General features: G+C 40.6%; 1 protein-coding gene and 1 long non-coding RNA gene across 3 annotated transcripts; one reads left to right on the top strand and one right to left on the bottom strand.

Moving 5' to 3' along the window:
- The first annotated feature begins 928 nt into the window (after positions 1-928).
- Positions 929-8075, top strand: LOC146515504 (uncharacterized). The gene is made up of 2 exons (XR_014875247.1): positions 929-2105; positions 5658-8075. It is a non-coding gene; the product is annotated as an uncharacterized LOC146515504 (long non-coding RNA).
- On the bottom strand, positions 2476-17130 carry LOC146515503 (uncharacterized). Of its 2 annotated transcripts, none has more exons than XM_085167796.1 (16): positions 16256-17130; positions 14580-14783; positions 14428-14496; positions 14249-14288; positions 11644-11789; positions 10699-10893; positions 9578-9664; positions 9272-9470; positions 8919-9142; positions 8588-8830; positions 6694-6939; positions 6100-6295; positions 5620-5825; positions 4547-4647; positions 3223-3394; positions 2476-3142 (listed from the first exon to the last, which is right to left on the bottom strand). In XM_085167796.1, exons 1-16 carry the CDS (start codon positions 16632-16634, stop codon positions 2760-2762), a joined length of 3090 nt encoding a protein of 1029 aa, XP_085023922.1. In that variant the 5' UTR covers positions 16635-17130; the 3' UTR covers positions 2476-2759. The 2 variants fall into 2 exon arrangements, with proteins under 2 accessions (XP_085023922.1, XP_085023921.1); XM_085167795.1 differs by having other exon boundaries at positions 14249-14291; positions 16256-17129.
- Between the last annotated feature and the right edge of the window lie 141 nt (positions 17131-17271).

Here is a 17271-nt window from a genome sequence, read left to right as displayed (position 1 = left end):
TCTGTGCCTGGGTCCTCGTCACAAAACATGACATCACTGTTTTGTACATTTAAACACAATTTAATCCCCACATTCGTGAAAGAAATGCAAAACACTTTTTTGAAAATTTCTGTAACAAAACCATCAAATCTGATAAAGGTTATTTAAATGCTGCAAAAGAAGAATGGATTGGAATAGAAAAAAAATACACATCCTAACCTTAATTACTGGGGGGAGAATAATGAATGACGCTCATAGTGAGTAAAAAGTAAACTGACTGCATTTTTTGGATACATAAAAAAAAAACCCACTCCCAAAATAGAATAAATTATTACAAATAAATGATTACAAAATATTAATAAAAAACTATAAAAAGTGAGGCAACTTTGCCTATGGTAGAATGTATAAAATGTATGAAAAAAACTTTATTGCAGATACTAATTTTACTAATTTAATAATTCAAATTTTGTGTTGTAAGATTTTTGGGTTTCATGCTTTCATAGTGGTACTTGGGAGAGCTTGACATTTTATCAGGTGGTACACACTGTAAAAAGTTTGAGACACACTGATAAGTGTATGTGTGCTTTTGGAAACCATTTAAAGCTGCAGTACAGAATCTTTTGAAACAAGCTTAAAACATTTTTAGAATAGAAATAGAACACTCTGCTTCTCTTTACAGCTCCTCACTCCACCAGGGCTTTTAGGCACTTTCTGATTGTGCGCAAATGTGATGTACGTACTGCGGCAGTCATACGGACAACTGGACGGTCCAAAGGTTGGCCTACCTATTACTGACTGAGGTTTAAGTAGAGTTGTGGCTGAACCACGTAAAAATATATCATTAATTTTAATCTCCCCAATCAATGATAATGTTATGTTGGTTTTGCAGATTCTGCATAGCAGCTTTAATATAGGGAGAAAACAACTTCCAGATTGTGTGAGTAAAATCAGGTTTTTTTCTCTTTGTTGTGCCTGTCACTGTTCCCTGTCTGTCTTCTTACTCGGTTCTTCCTGACCTTGTACTTTCTCCTCATGTCCCCCTCTTTCCTCTCTCCCTCTTTGGACTGACAATCATACACAAATAGATTATATACAATTAGATGAAAAATTAAATGAATAGGAAAAAAATACTATTAAGATCACTAGCAAAAAGTCCTCTCTCAGTTTACTTTCAACCAAAAGGCAAATAAACAAACCACGTGTATATCTAATAAACGATATAAATATTGAAACACTGATCCAACATTATTGCTGATTCACGGATCATTTGATTTTACACCTTTACCTGAATGTGGCTCCTTTTTTTTGAAAAAACTTTCTTATATCCATTGTGAACCTGGCTGTCTCTCTGTACACACAAACACTGATTCAGTAAGGACATCTCCTGGTTTCATTTTCATGATTCCCTCTCACCACATATACAAACCGATATCATGACCAGCAGCTTTTACAGCTGTGGCTCCACCGAACATCAGCTGATACTAGAAATTAATATTAAATAAATGCTAACAACAGCTGATCAAGCTTAAACGTCCTGCCGTTGTTTAGCGTGACCTCCGCTGGTCTCATCAGGTTTCCCCAATCTTATAAACAGTACATTGCATAATGACTGAAATTAGCACCACTGAAGGAACAATGGGCTGGGAGGCCAGTTCCTTGATTATTAATATGCGATGAGTTTATACGATTCGGGAAAACCGAATCGTATAAAGGGTCAGAGGGTCAGAGATTTCTGGTCCACGTGTACACAGTAAATGTTCTGAGGAGCATAAACAGCTCGTAGAAGCCGCTCAAACATCTCAATGTTGTCATGGATCACCATGGAGTATGCAATTGGGAAATCTTTCTCTTCCTCACTGAGAGGAGCTGTGATGAAACCTCTTTCTTCAATGTAAACTTGACAGTTCACTGTTGCATTAATGTAGAAGTCCTCAGAAAAAACATTCTTCTTTTTCCTGGATGACAGAAGCCTTTCTAATTCACCTTTCTTACCTTTTACATCACCAGTGATAATAGTCGAACAACCAGGCAGATCAGCTGAGAACTGAGGAGGTATTTGCAGATCAGACGATGACTGTTCAGAGCCAAATGTCCAAAGAGCAAAAGAAAGGAACAAAACCATCAAGGTAAGAAAAAGAGCTCTTAACTTACGACCCTTTGTAAAATACATATCCTTGTTTGAAGGGGACTGCCACACAGGTGACTTTGTCTTCAGCGCAGGTTACAGTTCGACTAAATGGTGAGAGGCTGGACTGTTTCATTACGTAAGGAAATATGTAAAACTAAGGTATGGAAAACCGAAAAACATTCCTAGAGTATTTTACAGTTTGCAGAATTGTATTCAACTCTACTGAGGCCACTGACAGACCAGATAACACTGATAACATTACCAGGATGACAGGGTTTAAGGCAGTTGTTTCAAGGCATTCAAACGGTGTAAATTAGAAAAGATTTTCTCTTTCCAACAAACAAGTTTAACTTACAGTATATGACCAATTCACTGTTTCACAAGCACGACTTTAATATCAAGTTGGAAAAAAACTCATATACATTTACACAAACGTGTACGGTCTGTACTGTTTCACGTGTCTAAGAATTTCCATTATACAGATACAGGCACTTCATAGAATAAATATTCACCTGAAGTCAAAAGAAACATACCAAAGAAAATTACTGCTGCATTCTCTTTTACACATTAACTATTTTAACTTTGACTACGTGTCCGTCTTGATACTGAGCATCCCGAAACATTCCTCAATTACTCTGAGCTCTAGATGCATCTAAGAATGACTAAAACGGATGTTCTCATCCACATCCTGGTCTGCATCTGTGTCCTGCTCGTGGATGAAGCTGTAACGCCGATAAACGGATCCACCTTTGCTGGTGTACACCACATCTACCTCATCTCCGCTATCTGGCTCGGGCACGCCGTGGGGCATGTTAATGTTCGCACTACCACTCAGTCTCTCATAGCTTCGTTTCCAACAAAGCCTCTTCCTAGCATGGGCTTTAACCAAGATAAATACAGCCAGACCAAAACCAATTGCCAGCAGCAGAGCAATAGGCAAGGCAGCTGAGGTGTGCTTCAGAGTTCTGGAGGACAAACTCATATCGGTTTCCTGGATGTCTCCTGATTTAGGCTGGGGGGCCTCCACACACAGTGCTAGAAAAAACACAAAATTCCTTTAGTAAACTGTCACATCTAAACAGTTTTCTTTCGCTTATGAAAGACAGCATCTCTACCTGAGCGGCTGTCACAAACACAGCAATTGGTGTAATTGCCTCCAGTCTGACAGCATGGAGCACAACGGTTCTCCACAGCATGAAGAGCAGAGTCAGTGTGACAAGTCAGACAGTGGTCAGGTCCGGGGCCATAGCAATGCCTGCATGACTTGTTGCAAGGCTCGCATGTTTCCTACAATCGAACAGTTAGATACAGACATTAGATAAAAGGTTATGCCAGAGGTTATGTTATGCTCTGAAGAGAATGGAAGGCAAATAGCCCAGCCTGTTTCACCACTATCAGTTCTAACCTGACAATTACTCATTGTTAATCCTGTTTTACTACATCCTGGTTTTGAGAGGATGTCTATGTACTTTCTTTTGTGTACTGTCATAAGCTAGTAGGCATACAGCAAACATCCGTGGTAGCTCGCTTACGAATATATGTGGCAGCCAAACTAAAATATTAATTTGGATCAGTGTTTTTTATTATTTCACTCATTTACGGTGGTGTGATCAATTAGTGTCTGTAGGCAGATTCTATGCTATCAATTTAAGCGAGAACACCTGCCATTTGCCTTTAAATACAATGGTTATGATACATAGAGTAGTACAATGACAAGACGATCATTAAATCATAACTAGGGCTGTGCGATATGACCAAAATCTCATATCCCGATATAAGAATTCTATCATCCCGATAACGATATAAATCACAAAAATGTAACATTTTCTGTAAATTCTGTGAATCTCGGGCAGCTCGACTTGCGTGAAGTGTTTCCAGCTGCGCGTCATGTAGCTGGAGTTGAGTGTTTTAAACTGATGCATGAAACTATACATTTTTAGACATAAGTTGTAACAGCCGCCGTTTTCTTTGTGAGTATTTATTACACGGTGTGCCTGTTCTAACGTTCGAGTCTAAGGTCTATTTTTTAGCACCTGGCGACTCTTTTTTACTTCTCATCCGTAAATAATCTGCTCTTTCACGTGATTCGGTTTATTTTGAAAAGTCTCAACAGGATCTTGAGCTTTATTGTGAAAGGTTTATGTGGAACATAAACAAGCGGTCACGCGATGGTGTTACCGTCGTTGTTGCTAACCACAACGCATAAAACAGGCGCTTCTCTGTCTGTAGTGTGGTTATATTAAATATAAGAGAAATAGGGAACTTTAAGAAATTAATATAGCCACTACAGTGACCATCAAAAGGATGAAAAAATATTGCCGTAAACAGTTTATTTTGCGACACCACGAAACAAACGATAGCATAAAATGAAACGATAGACGTTTTTATATTGTCATCCGACATATATCGTTATATCGAACAGCCCTAATCATAACCCACCTCTTCAGAAAAGTACAGTCCCTCCTTACAGCGTGGATAGCACACTTTGTCCTGGAGCATGCTGCCCCAGTCACAAGTCAAGCAGCCCTGAGGAGAGGCATCTGCAAACACACATACAAGCACTGAGCAGATACCTAATGAGAAAGTGAATCCACGATATTGACAGTTTGGAAATATAAAGTACAGTCAGAAATTATTCAAGCCCCAGTTCAGGGTCAAAGGTGGTGGTGGTTGCAACCCAGTTCATCACACTGTGAGAACAAGCCAGAGTAACTGAGAGAGAGACCCATGCAGACATCCACATATAGAAGGACTCTAGACTGGATTAAAACCCAGGACCCTGTGAGGTAACAGTCTTACCCAGCATACCACCATTTAGTATCCGAAAACCATTTAAAGAATTTTTATCCTTCATCAATCAACAGTCAGTCTACAAAAATAAAAAATAAAGTAACAATTGAGGTTTGTTTTTTTTCCCCATTTAATACTACTGAATGAAGCTGTGCTGCTAGATACTGTACCCAGATCACTGGAGTGCTGCTATAATGCATATTCTATTTGTCCCATGTCACCACAGGTTCTCTGGAGGTCACCAGGTTCCTAACCACCTTCAGTACCACAATCTTGCTCTCATGATTCCTCAGTTTGGGAATCGTTTGTCTACAGGAAGAGTGCTTGTTGCTCCAAATGTGCTCCCTGTAAGAATATGGATCTGTGCCTCCACACAGTCATGTCTACGAGCACTTTAGGGAGGGCTTTTGAGTTCATTTTGCTTCTCCTTTGATTTTGTTTTCATGTGCCAATCAAGGTACAGAAACATCTCAAAGATGATTAAGAGAAACGAGAGACTCCTGAGTTAAAATGAAAGCAAATGGTCTAAATAGTTACATCAGTGTTACATTTCAGGAGGAATATACTTTTTCTGTTTGCTGAACTGAAATTAAATGAAATGATTAGAACAAAAAGCTGTATACATGTAACACAGTAAAATAAATAAAATGTAAAATACATGCCTGAATACTTAAAAATGGGTTTCTGTTGACTCACTGGTTTGACATTTCACCTCTACCTACCTATGCATGTCTGACAACTGATATGACATTTTTTGCAGATGTCGTTAGACTGATAGAAGCGGTGTGGGCAGCGCTCGACACACAGCTTGGTGCCTTTCAGCTCCAGCAGAGGAGGAGGACATGGCCTGCAAGACTCGGGCCCCGGTCCTGTACACAGCTCACAGGACTGGTGACATTTATGACACTGGGAGCCCTCCCTGTAATACCTGAAGAAATGCATAAAAAAATGGGTTAAAACATTTCCTTCATGTTTGTCAAATATGTAACTGATAAAAAAAAAAAGCTTTAAGAAAAAGTTACTTTGCTGCTGAAGAAGGAGAAACCACGTTACACCCTTTCTTCCTAAGAAACTTTGGTTCACTTCCAAAACAAATACTGTATTATCTCTAGTTTGGGGTCACTGAAGCATAAAGGTCTGTTTGCAGAAACTGTTTGTCTACTTAAGGTAAACATTTCACAAATAGTAACAGAGCTTTCTACCCAGTGGGACAATGGGTGACACAGAGCTGAAGGAGCCGCAGATATCCTGGAGAACACGTAAGACAATCTCTTGGTGATGCACTAGTGCAAGAGGAACACACGTGGTCACAAGGCAAACAGAGTCCCAACATCTTTCCATCAGCTTCCTGCCTTGTGGTATACGTGCCATCAGGACACGTATTAACACATGTGCTGTCTGGAAAAAAAGCATACAGCAACAGAGTTAGCACCTTAACTTGGTGGCGTACTCACTTCAGAGAAGCAACCAGTCTGTCCAATAGTTGTACAACTGCATGAATCTGTTTAACCTGAAATTGTCAAATAGTCTTACAAACGCCATTATTATGAAGCCAGCTGTGAGAGCACTAAATGCAAAAGCAAAGTCTATAACTCGGGCCAAAAATTTCATTAGTGATTAAAATGAGAAAAGGCTTTTTCAAGCACCTGTAGAGCTAACAGTCTAAAGATAAATGATTCAGATTTGTTTTGTCTTTGCATGATAAATCAACTTTAAAACAATCAGTTTTGTGCTGATTTTCATTTATACCACAAATCACCTCTGTGTCTGCACATAAACCTGTGGAAAATGCTCACTGTAAAGGTATCTGGGGACAGCACAGGTCTGGCATTCATCGTTGCCTGGCCCCTCACACGAAAGACAGTGTCGGTGGCAACCCTTGCAGGTGAACTGGTCGTTGTGTAGGTAGGTCCCCGGTGGGCAGGCTGTATCACCCGTCACACCACACAGTAACGAGTTTGGATCCAACACGAGTCCTCTCTCGCACTGGGTGCACTCGTTGGCGTCCGGCCCGGTGCAGCTAAGGCAAGTCTGGTGGCACTCTAAATACAACCAAGCAAAGCAGATTGCAACACCTTCATGTCACATTACCACATTTACACAACAGGGTACAATAATCATGTTTTAGAGGTGAGTGGATTTCATTTTAAGCAAATAGCTTATTTCATTATCACTCAGTTGTGAGTTTAGTAATTGCTTTTGGCCACTGCATTAACCTCCCTTTGTTACACATTTTCTGTTTTATTTTATTTTTAACGCTTATTCAAGCTTTAACATTATTCAAGGTAATTAGTATGGAAAAGAAAGTCTAATAGAAAGTGTGAGGAAAAAATTGGATGATCTCGCTTTCAAGGTTTTTTCCTTGTGTACTTGGTGTGGACGTCTAGTGCACGCTTTATAGACTGTTCTGTGTGAGTGCCATTCTAACCACTCCAAGGACCTCAAGCACAGAGAAAACATTTAACTTTCTGAGTCTAGCTAACCTAACTTTCATGTCTGTGGACATTAGCGTGTGTGGAGTCCACAGTGTTCAAACCTCAAGGTGGCACATGTGCATTTTGTTTTTTTATTATACTTTTACAGAGCTTGCACCATAAATTTGTCTGATTCTCTGTGGTGAGCTTTACTATATTACGCTGAGCTGTCTAAGGGAGAGAAACGTTAGCAATCTCCACTGTGCTACGTGGTATTGTCACCACTGGCCCAACTCTGGCATATTTGGCTCCTAGTGAGTTTATCCTCTTCCCCAAAATGAAAGACAAGTTGAAGGGTCACACTTCTAACGTTGCGGAGGAGATCCAGAACCGATTGCTGATATACAAATTCAAGTGGTGAGAATAGGACCTGTATAGTGAAACAAAATCAGCAGTTCTGCTGAAAGGAATGTGGTGCTGCAAGCTGATTTATTATACATTATGGTCTAATTTATACAGTCGTATAGGTACGACTGTATAAACACTACAGTATAGTATAAATACTATAATACTGCAGGACTAGGAGTAAACTGCTTTCAAAAAGTCTGTGCCAGATTTTTTCCGAAACATTGCCTCCAGCACGTGAAATAAACACTAAAACTAATACAAACTAAACTAAAAGGCAACATTTTCAAACAGTAAAACCAAAACTGAAAATAGCAAACCCACTCTGGAAACTAAATGAAACTCTGAAATCAAAGAATTGATTTGAAGTTTTCTGAAATTTTTAGTAGGTCCACCTATGGTATCAATTTGAAAGTCTTAGGTGGTTTCCTTCTCGAGTTATCACATTCATAAACTTGAGTGTTCATGCCAGCCACCCGTTCCGCAAGGTGACAACCACACCCCATCAGCCTTTTACGGCTGAGGGATAAAAACAAATAACTTTATAACACTGCAGAATTCCTGCTACTAGGAAGGTCAAATCCAAAACTCAAACAGAGGTAATATCATTGGATTTAAAGGAAATTAAATTTGACAGTTGCATTTCATAGTTGCTACAGTTTCATCAAAATTGAAAAAAATATTAAAACGATTTAATGATCAAAAATGTATTTTAATCATTTTGACATCTGAATTTATGGTCTTTGAACTGACGTAGTAGCATCATGAAAACTAGCAAGAATTCTCGCTGTAGAACGGTGAAGCCGTAACAAGAAAACTCTACATATTTGGTGTTTAAAAGCAAACCAAATCTGTGAATCCAGGTGCTCACCTTGACACTCCATAGCTGCAGCCTCATAGTAAGTACCAGCGGGGCAGTCCTTTGAGCATACACCTTTATAGAGCTTGGGGCTGTAGGTTGAGCAGGTCTCACAATCATCCGCTGAAGGCCCTGAACAGCTGCCACACGTAGGGTGGCACTGCCCGCAGCGGCCCTCCTCCATGTCCTCATAATAGCCCACAGGACAACTAGCCTTACACTCACCGTTCAGCATCAAGTAGAGGAAACTGCACCCTGGAGGAGTGAAAAATTTGTAACACAAATCTCTCACCTGCATCGAACATTATATCTTTTAAATCTGCTGACTGTGCTAATGACTCACGGAAGCAGGTCCTGTCATCTGAGCAAACGTCACAGTGGGGAGGACATCGTCTGCAGGTACCATCATCTGCAGGATACATTCCCAGCGAACAGTTGAGTCTACACATGCCACTCTCCAGGTAGTAGCCGTCAGCACAGGACAGACACTGGGATTTGATCTCATCACATGTGAGACAGGAGCTATCACAGGCTTCACACGACCCCTCTGCTGTCTCAAAGAAACCTCTAAAGAAAAACAAAACAAAAATAACCCCAATACAGTTGAGAGAAAACAAAAGAGAAGCGAAGCATGACGACGATTGTGTCATCATTGCATAGCTCCGTGTTTGTTTCACCGCTTATCAAGCTGCTTACTCTGGGCAATTGGACCAGCACCGGCCTTGGTGGAGAAAAAGTTTATCTGTGCCTTTGGAACAGCTGATGCAGTTATCACCGGTGTCCACACAGGCCTCACAGCTGGGAGAGCAGTCCTCACACAGCTGAGTGGCAGAGTTCGCATATGAGCCAGGTGGACATTGCTCTACACAGGAACTGTCCTGATCCAGGAAATATCCTGTGAAGCACAAATACGCACACATGCACACTCGCACGATTGGCATCAAGAATTAACATCGCGATTAAGATAGTTTACTCTGAAAGGCTAAAAGCAGTAAATATTACCTTTAAAACACGAAGAACAATCCAGTGCCTGTGGGCCAAAACAGGTCTTACAGGAAACATTGCACGTGTGACATTCACCATATTTCCCTGGATGCAAAAAATATACATACAGCACACAGCTTGTTTTAACCATCCCCACCACAAGAGGGAACCATAACAAGATTTAACTTTAGCGTCTCAGGCACAAATAGACTGTATAAGAAAGGGCTCTGGGCAGAAATAAACAGAAATGATTGATAATCAGGAGCTTTTGGACTATTGCATTCTGTACTCAAAAGCAAACATTTAGAAATGTATTGCTCTAAAACCATTCATGTTCAGCGTTGCCTAAGGATAAAACAGGTACTAGTGTTTTAAAAAGAAAATACACTAAATTGCAAATGCGCAATAACAGCTCTTGGCTCAATCAAAGTAACAGCACTGGTCAGGTCACAGGTCACAGATATGTGAATGACACCTGGGTTAAAATCGAAACCCAAGAAGTAGAATGTTTTAAATGAAGCTGTTTCCTTACAATAGCAGTCAGTATATAGCTTGGAAAAATACTTGATGGCTGAATGCGAACTGCTCCTGGCGAAGCTGGCTTATCCACACACGTAAGCAAATAATAAAACCAATGATGTGGAAATTAAAACAATCGACTTATTAACCGTGTGCGGCTGATAACAAGAACAATGGAGTATTGCATCCAAGTGCTGGTGACACAGACACAAAAGAGAAGGGGCTAGAGAGGTAGATGCTTGAGGCAGATGACCCCAGAGGTCCTTCAGCAGGGTTCAAGCTTGTGGGCTCAGCAGCAAGTATCAACTTCCTAAAGTGTCCTTGAGCAAGACGATGAATCCCTCCACATTTCTGGGACAGTATACTGACCTCCAGTGTCAGTACACTGGAGGTCATTGCTTTTCTCCTTCAACAAAGGAGAAAAGCAATCATTTCCACCAGAGAGTCAGAGAAATATCGCGTTACGAGTGTTATCTGTGTTTCAGCTACAACCTGATATGTCATTCTGTCCTTTTGTTCGTAAATTTGTAAATCTGTAATTTACCTGAATTACAGTGGATCACATAAAACTTCTTTTTTAACCAGCCTAAGTCAGCTTTCATCGTGCTTCCTCTACTTACCATCAAAATACTGTCCCTGTGGGCAGTTAATGTGAGGACACTGTCCATGTACAGGAAAATTCCCACCAGGACAAAGGTCGCAGTCTGTTGCGCGAGGTCCGTGGCATGTCTGGCACGAGCTGTGGCAGGACTGACAGCGCCACCCGCTGGAGTCGCTGAAGGTTTGCTGAGGACACTGTTTAATGCATTGTCCCTCTGACACAGACACAGAGGTACAGAAAGGGACTAATGTTATTACGACATTATTCCATTACAGCATTTCTTCTATATTGACAATCTTAAAAACATGGATACTACAGCAGACAAAAGCACTTCTCTACATGTTCTCCTCTACTTTTTTTCTGTAGGAATAAGTCAAGAGAAACCCTAAGAAGTTACTTTGATTTGTAAAACACTATTTATTCTTTAAATGGTGCTGATAAACTTATTCTCATAAGTGAGCTGTTCACTGCTGTGTAAATCCTTCTCCTTTGCCTGCCCTTATAGGATCACTCTCTCTCCAAATTCCATCTGACTGCCCAGGCACAAAACAATGACCTAGATTTTTTTTTTTGAAACTGGACCTTGTAGCTAGAGAAGGTGGAGGCCGATTAGTGCAGCAGTGGGCTCGCCAACCTTTCTTTACTATAGTTTTGTTTCCAGGCTTTATTTACAGTCTCCAACCTTTTTCTCCCACGCCTACAGAACACAAAAACACAATCCCTTCTTCTTTGTTTGCATAAATCATACATTTGCATATCTTATGTTACAGATTTGCTTAAATGAACATGCTTTGCAAGCCAAATTAAGACTCAGAGTGCTTTCATTTGTCTTTGATTAGTCTCAAAAACAAAGCGATTAAAGAATATATTGAATATACTCTTTTAGTATGGTATGGAACATCTGCATCATTTAGTATACTGATAGTAAGGAAAGCATAGATATATGATTGTTATTTGCTTCTACCGTTGAGGAAGTAACCAGGCTGGCAGGCAAAGCAGTGCGTGTTATTCCTGCAGTCTTCACATGGTGCTGGGCAGGAGAGACAGACACGCCTGCCTCTGTCCTCATAGGTGCTCTGAGGACAATGTCTGCGACACTGGTGCCTGAAACTGTAGAGAAAGGTTCATTGAAAATCTTCCATTGGTTTGTTTCGTTAACTTGTTTGCACATGTTGAGAAATAATAATCCCCGGCAATTAGCAAAGTATTTTTCCTCAGTAGAACTTTTAATAGGTCAGTGACTGCATTACTTGAACTCCCTGCCACAGCTATTAAATGAAAGTAGACTCTGTTTTGCAAAGCAAACATGCTGAACAGAACTATTGTGATATCCAAAAAGCCAATGAAAAGCCCCATGATCTGATGGCAGCAGAAACACAAGGTATACCGCACACAAGCGGTAATCCCAACATGCATTGTGTCAGTAAGCCGCACACCTGTAGATGAATTGTTGACTTCAGAGAACTCCTCTCCCAACTCATGCAGTTTAGACGAACAACAGTAGGGACAGGAAGCACAATGTAGGCTGGCTTTCTTCAAGCATATTGTGGTTCTACTTTCTTCTTAAGGCGAAAAGATAATTGGTGTTTTATTTGTAGCCCGCAGGTATGGGGTGATTTCTGTCATTAACCTATCCTATCAGTCCTTCGGGGCTTAACTGTCTTATTAAACATGAGACAGCTGCCCCAGAAACGAGCTTTAAAAAAAGTGAAGATTTGATTTGCAAAGATGTCACGCTAAAACATTAAAGAAAGAGGGACTTAGCCAAGCAGCAAATAAGCCACTAACATATGTGATGCAGCATCTTGTGTAGCCTATTCCACCACCTTCCTACATAAGGGAACCTGACCAGTGACAGCCCAACCTGCCCTTCCTACTGCGTTGCCGTGGATCCGGTGCTAAGATGTGAGGGTTGTTTGAGGAGGAACAGCTGGAGGCGCCACGATGCATCCATCAAGTGGTTCACAATAGCAGCTGGTACAAACCAGGCCCCATTTCTTGCCAGGAAAAACTACTCTGCTTTAAAATCTGCAGGATGTTTAAGAATCCCCCTGTGCAAACACCAGGCTATCCATTCCAGAAGAGCACATTTGCATTTCCAACACAACTTCTGTTTAGGTCTTTTACTCCTGGACTTTGTTAGTAAGGAAGAAAATATACTGCAGGTAGTCTCAGAAAAGAGAAAGCCCTGGGAAATGAAGGATTTAAATTATAGTGAGAATGAATCACAGCAATTTTTGGTTTTGCTGCACTTCTTTGGTTCCTTGGGAAGGAAAGTAAATGCCAATAAATACCAAACATCCATCATGCTGCGATTTCTTTTAAAAGGCGGCGTTTAATGCAAGAGTAACACTGGCCTCACTGATTCATGGTTATGCCAAAGCTGTCGAACTTTAACATTTTTCACTACCACTACCAGCAAAATCTTAAAAGGAGGAATTTCTTTTAGTGCTCAAAACTGTCACAATCTGTCGCAGTGTGGTTGTTTTTTCAATTTATAACAGCTCCCTGCTGGATTATATTTATTTTATTTTTGTCTGCTACACATGTAGATATATAATAGCTATAACAACATAAAATTCTAAGATGAACAGTCATATTGAATCTCTAAAACCATACTTTTAAAGAAAACTACACACGCAGATGCAGAAAAATAGACTATCCCAATAAACCTGTGTAGCATCCACAAACGCAGGTGCTGGATTTTCTTGCAGCTCTTCCATCTCTACTTGTTTTTCTCTACTCCTTACACATAAGAACACTTTGTTAAGTCTCTTCTGAGCTCAAAACCAAGGCTCAGGTAACAGCGTATGATTCTGAATGGAAGGTAACCTGATTCACACGATTCCAGGAGGCCTAAACTCGAGGGAGGAGTGCACAATCGGGCGTCTGTTCTGGCTTTATAACCTGTGTTACACACTGCGTCCAATTGATAAGCTGGCATAAACAGGAATATAGATGCAATTTTCCGTTGAGGCAAGAAAGCTAAGCATATTCTGATAAGCAATTTGTGAAATGGTTGGCCATATAATGCCTCACAGTGCATGTAGATTTACAAGACCCGTTTTTTGTTGTGGTTGTTTTTTTTTCCTGCAAAGCAATACCATTGAATGTAAAAAACAATTACAGGGTCATTGTGAGGTTAATTGCTTCTTGGCAGCATATTTAATCTCCATAAAAAAAGAAAAACTGTTTGAAAAATCATAAAGCATAGCATGCAAAAGCATAACTGTTCCATGCCGGATAAACAAATAACTAAGTCGAGTTTTCTCATTTTACTAGTTGCAACATTTCAGTCCTTTTGAACTCAAATTTATAAGATTAACTAATTTTAAAACTTTTAAAAATCAGAAAAGAAATTACAGAAAATAATGATTTCAATTTTTTGGGTTTTTTTTTTTACTAATAATTACTAATATTCAAACTAATAGAAAATACCTGTCAAATCCATAAACAATGAAAAGATAATTCCCAATTGACGCCGTTGTCTGTGGATGATTTCAGAGCAGAACAGGAGGAAGACACAGTTATCAAAATATAATAATAAGGTAAGAAAAAAAAACACTCACAGAAAGTAACCTTCAACACAGCTGCTACAGATCTCTGGGTCTTCTGGGAACAGAGGAGAAAAGGTGATTAATTAGCATTCATAGGGAAAAACAAACTGCATTGTGCTCCTTTATCAGCGTTTTAATATACATCGCTAAACAGTAATGGTGTGTGGGCCTCATACAGAAAGCATGTTTACCTGTGTAACATGTTTTGCAGCCAATTTCACAGTCAATGCACTCTCCTGTATCAGGGTCCTGCACCTGCCCTGAAACACAGAGGTCCAGAATACTGAATGCCTCTCTGTTGGGCAAAGATATCGCCTCCACAAAAACTCTGTTTTGCACTTACCTATGCCGCACAGTGCTGTTTGGCAGACCCCATTGTGAAGTTTGTAATGTCCTCGACACTTTGCACATATGTTGCCATCTGTGCACAGTTCACAATTGGCTATGCAGGGCAGGCAGGCATAGTGACCCCTGTCAGGATAGAATCCCCGTGGGCAGTGTGTCCGACAGCGACCTTGGTGGAGGAAACGTTCCTGTCCGTCTTCATCTGAGGAGGAAGAGGAGGTCACGGAGGAGCTGTTAGCATACTCTATTTTCCCTTATCATAAAAATGCTGTTTGCCGTATTCTGAGTGAAAAACATTCAGATTCTCGTAATAAATACAGAGGTAAGCTTTAATCTTTCCTTCATCCGACAGCCAGTCGGATGAAGGAAAGTTAAAAAGACACAGCAACTGTGTAAAAGTAAGTGCCTAATGAAAGATGAGGATTGCTGAGGGAATCTGTGGCAACTGCTGGGAGGTGCTGGATTCAGAGATTTCACATGCATATTTAATAAAAACAGAGAATAGCGGCAGGCAAATGGAAGGCATAAAGATCATTATAAACTGACTGCAGACTGACTGCAGACAGCAACAGTGCCAGATCACTTCTTGACTGATGCTCCAACTAATATAAACACTGGCAATTAGCGGCAGACCAGAGATCAGAGCTGTAAGCAGAGACAGCCTTGTGTTGGCCCTCATGATTAATGCTGTGCCACCTGCCACTAGCCTAGCAAGGCACCTGTGGCACCTGAGGCATCTCTGAGAGCAGCCGAGTTACAGCATTGTCTCATCTGCTCAGCGCCACACGGAAGACGTGTGAGACAGGGAGGAGAGCGGCTGCAAGCTGCTGCTTCTCTTATCCTTCCACTTCCCTCAATCACAGCATGATCAGAAAAATATGGCACATGACAACCAAGCATAGGTCCACCCAGCAACAATGTATAGTAAGAGAATCAGCAGTGTGTGTTCAAGGGAGGGAGAGTGTGAGGGAAGGAGGGACAGAGTTGCAGCTTTTGCAGGTTGAGCCTAGTCAACTGCAACAGCACTACTTCCAGCTCTTTCAGATATTTTTCCCCTGTTCTGATTAACAAAGGCCTCTTTCTGACACGATCACATTACACCGTGAAAACTCGGGTGAAAAACGATCATACATTCAACCCTTCCCTATTTCAGAGGTAGCCAGCAAGTCCTACAGCCAGCCTCTCTGATTGTTTAACAAGAGTAAATGGTAAACCAGAGCTGAATGCACCTCATCGAACAAAAGCCCTTTTTAAAGAGCTGGGTAATCATTAAATAGACTAGTAAAAAAAACAAAAAAAAACTGGATTTCTGAGTAGTCAACAGGTCTTTGTCATAATCTGGTATAGGTGTGGTAAAATAATAACAAATTATAATAAAATCCTTTAAAAAAACAATTATATGAACAATGGTATGCAAATTTAGTGTTCTCGTGTCCTCATTTCATAGGTACTGTGTTGGATCTTTTTACCAATGATGATGAAAACTTAAGTTATTGTCACATAAGATACACGACTTTAAAAGAAATCCGTGGGTATATCAAATGCACAGTAAGCTAGTGTGTGGGGAAAATGTAATGGATATTTAATAAACATCGCCTTTTTCTTCATTTGAGAAAGCCATCAACAACAGCCCTATATTCACTGCGTTATACGTGCTAAGAAAATCCTACTCACAAACTCCACAGGTAGTGCATTCAAACAGCTCGTGTCCGTAGCACTCGGAGCAGGTGGGATGACACAGGACACACTGGTTCTTCAGCATAAACTGGCCACTCGGACAGGGCGACGAGGGCTTACATCCAGTAAATCCAACGCAGAAGACCAGGAGAATGACAAACGCGACGAAGGACCTCATGGCTGTGCCCGAGGACTTTCGGTTGAAAGTGAAAAAGACGGCAAACAGTGAGGACTGTCTCCAAAGACGCAGTGTCCGTGCGGCAGGTAAAGCTGGCGGATCGATATGGGGACTCGGTGTGAGGCACCAGCCCAGAGATAACTTGCTGGACCAGTTCAAGTGAAACACTGGACAATGAGAATGGACCGCGGTGAGCATTTAGTCAACGAGCCAAAGAAAATGAGAAAACACCCAGTCTCTGTGAGTCACGATAGATAGATAAATAATTTCCCCAGCACTGGAATGTAGATCCCAAACCAAACGTCTACCTGTTAGGTACGTTTATTAAAATAACAACATGAAATACTGTTGGAGAATTTGTTTCTTGTAGAAACTCGAGATTTTGCCTGTGTATGACAGAACTTTAAAGAAAAATGAAAAAAAAAAAAAAGATAAAAAAAAAAAAGATTTCCTAACCTATTGTCTAACCCATTAGCCCAGAGGTCTACTTCACCACCACCATCGTCACCTAATTTAACATCAGTAATAAACATTATGTAGACTGATCCCCCTTTTTCTATCTTTTTTTTTTTTGTTTTAAAGTAATTAAAACATAACATTTAGAAGCCTTGTGAAATGTATGGCAGATTTATATATCCACGGGTGTTCCTAATAAAGTGGTAAATGAGTGCAGCAGTCTTCAGTGTGTTTTTAATCTCAGGAGAATAGCGTTGCAGTCACTGGAGTTTCGTACAGGCTGTGATTACGCTGGCTTTTCATTTCTTTCCTTCTTTTTTTTTCTTTATTGGTTCATGCACAGCGGCCTCTGGCGGCCAAATGACGGACGCGCATGCGA

This window comes from Neolamprologus multifasciatus, chromosome 7 (assembly GCF_963576455.1).
Source record: "Neolamprologus multifasciatus chromosome 7, fNeoMul1.2, whole genome shotgun sequence".
NCBI classification, from domain to species: Eukaryota; Metazoa; Chordata; class Actinopteri; order Cichliformes; family Cichlidae; genus Neolamprologus; species Neolamprologus multifasciatus.
The sequence above is the reverse complement of the archived record's forward strand: the minus strand, read 5'-3'. Positions and strand labels throughout refer to the sequence as shown.

What these genes read in the sequence shown, in the direction of transcription:
- LOC146515503 (XM_085167795.1), bottom strand. Translation starts at nt 16,634, where the DNA reads ATGCTCACCGCGGTCCATTCTCATTGTCCAGTGTTTCACTTGAACTGG. An exon ending in TGTGTTGAAGGTTACTTTCT is followed by an intron (nt 11,790 to 14,248) that starts GTGAGTGTTTTT and finishes CTTTCTCTACAG; the next exon opens with TTTCAGGCACCAGTGTCGCA. An exon ending in TGTCCCCAGATACCTTTACA is followed by an intron (nt 6,296 to 6,693) that starts GTGAGCATTTTC and finishes CTTTTTTTCCAG; the next exon opens with ACAGCACATGTGTTAATACG.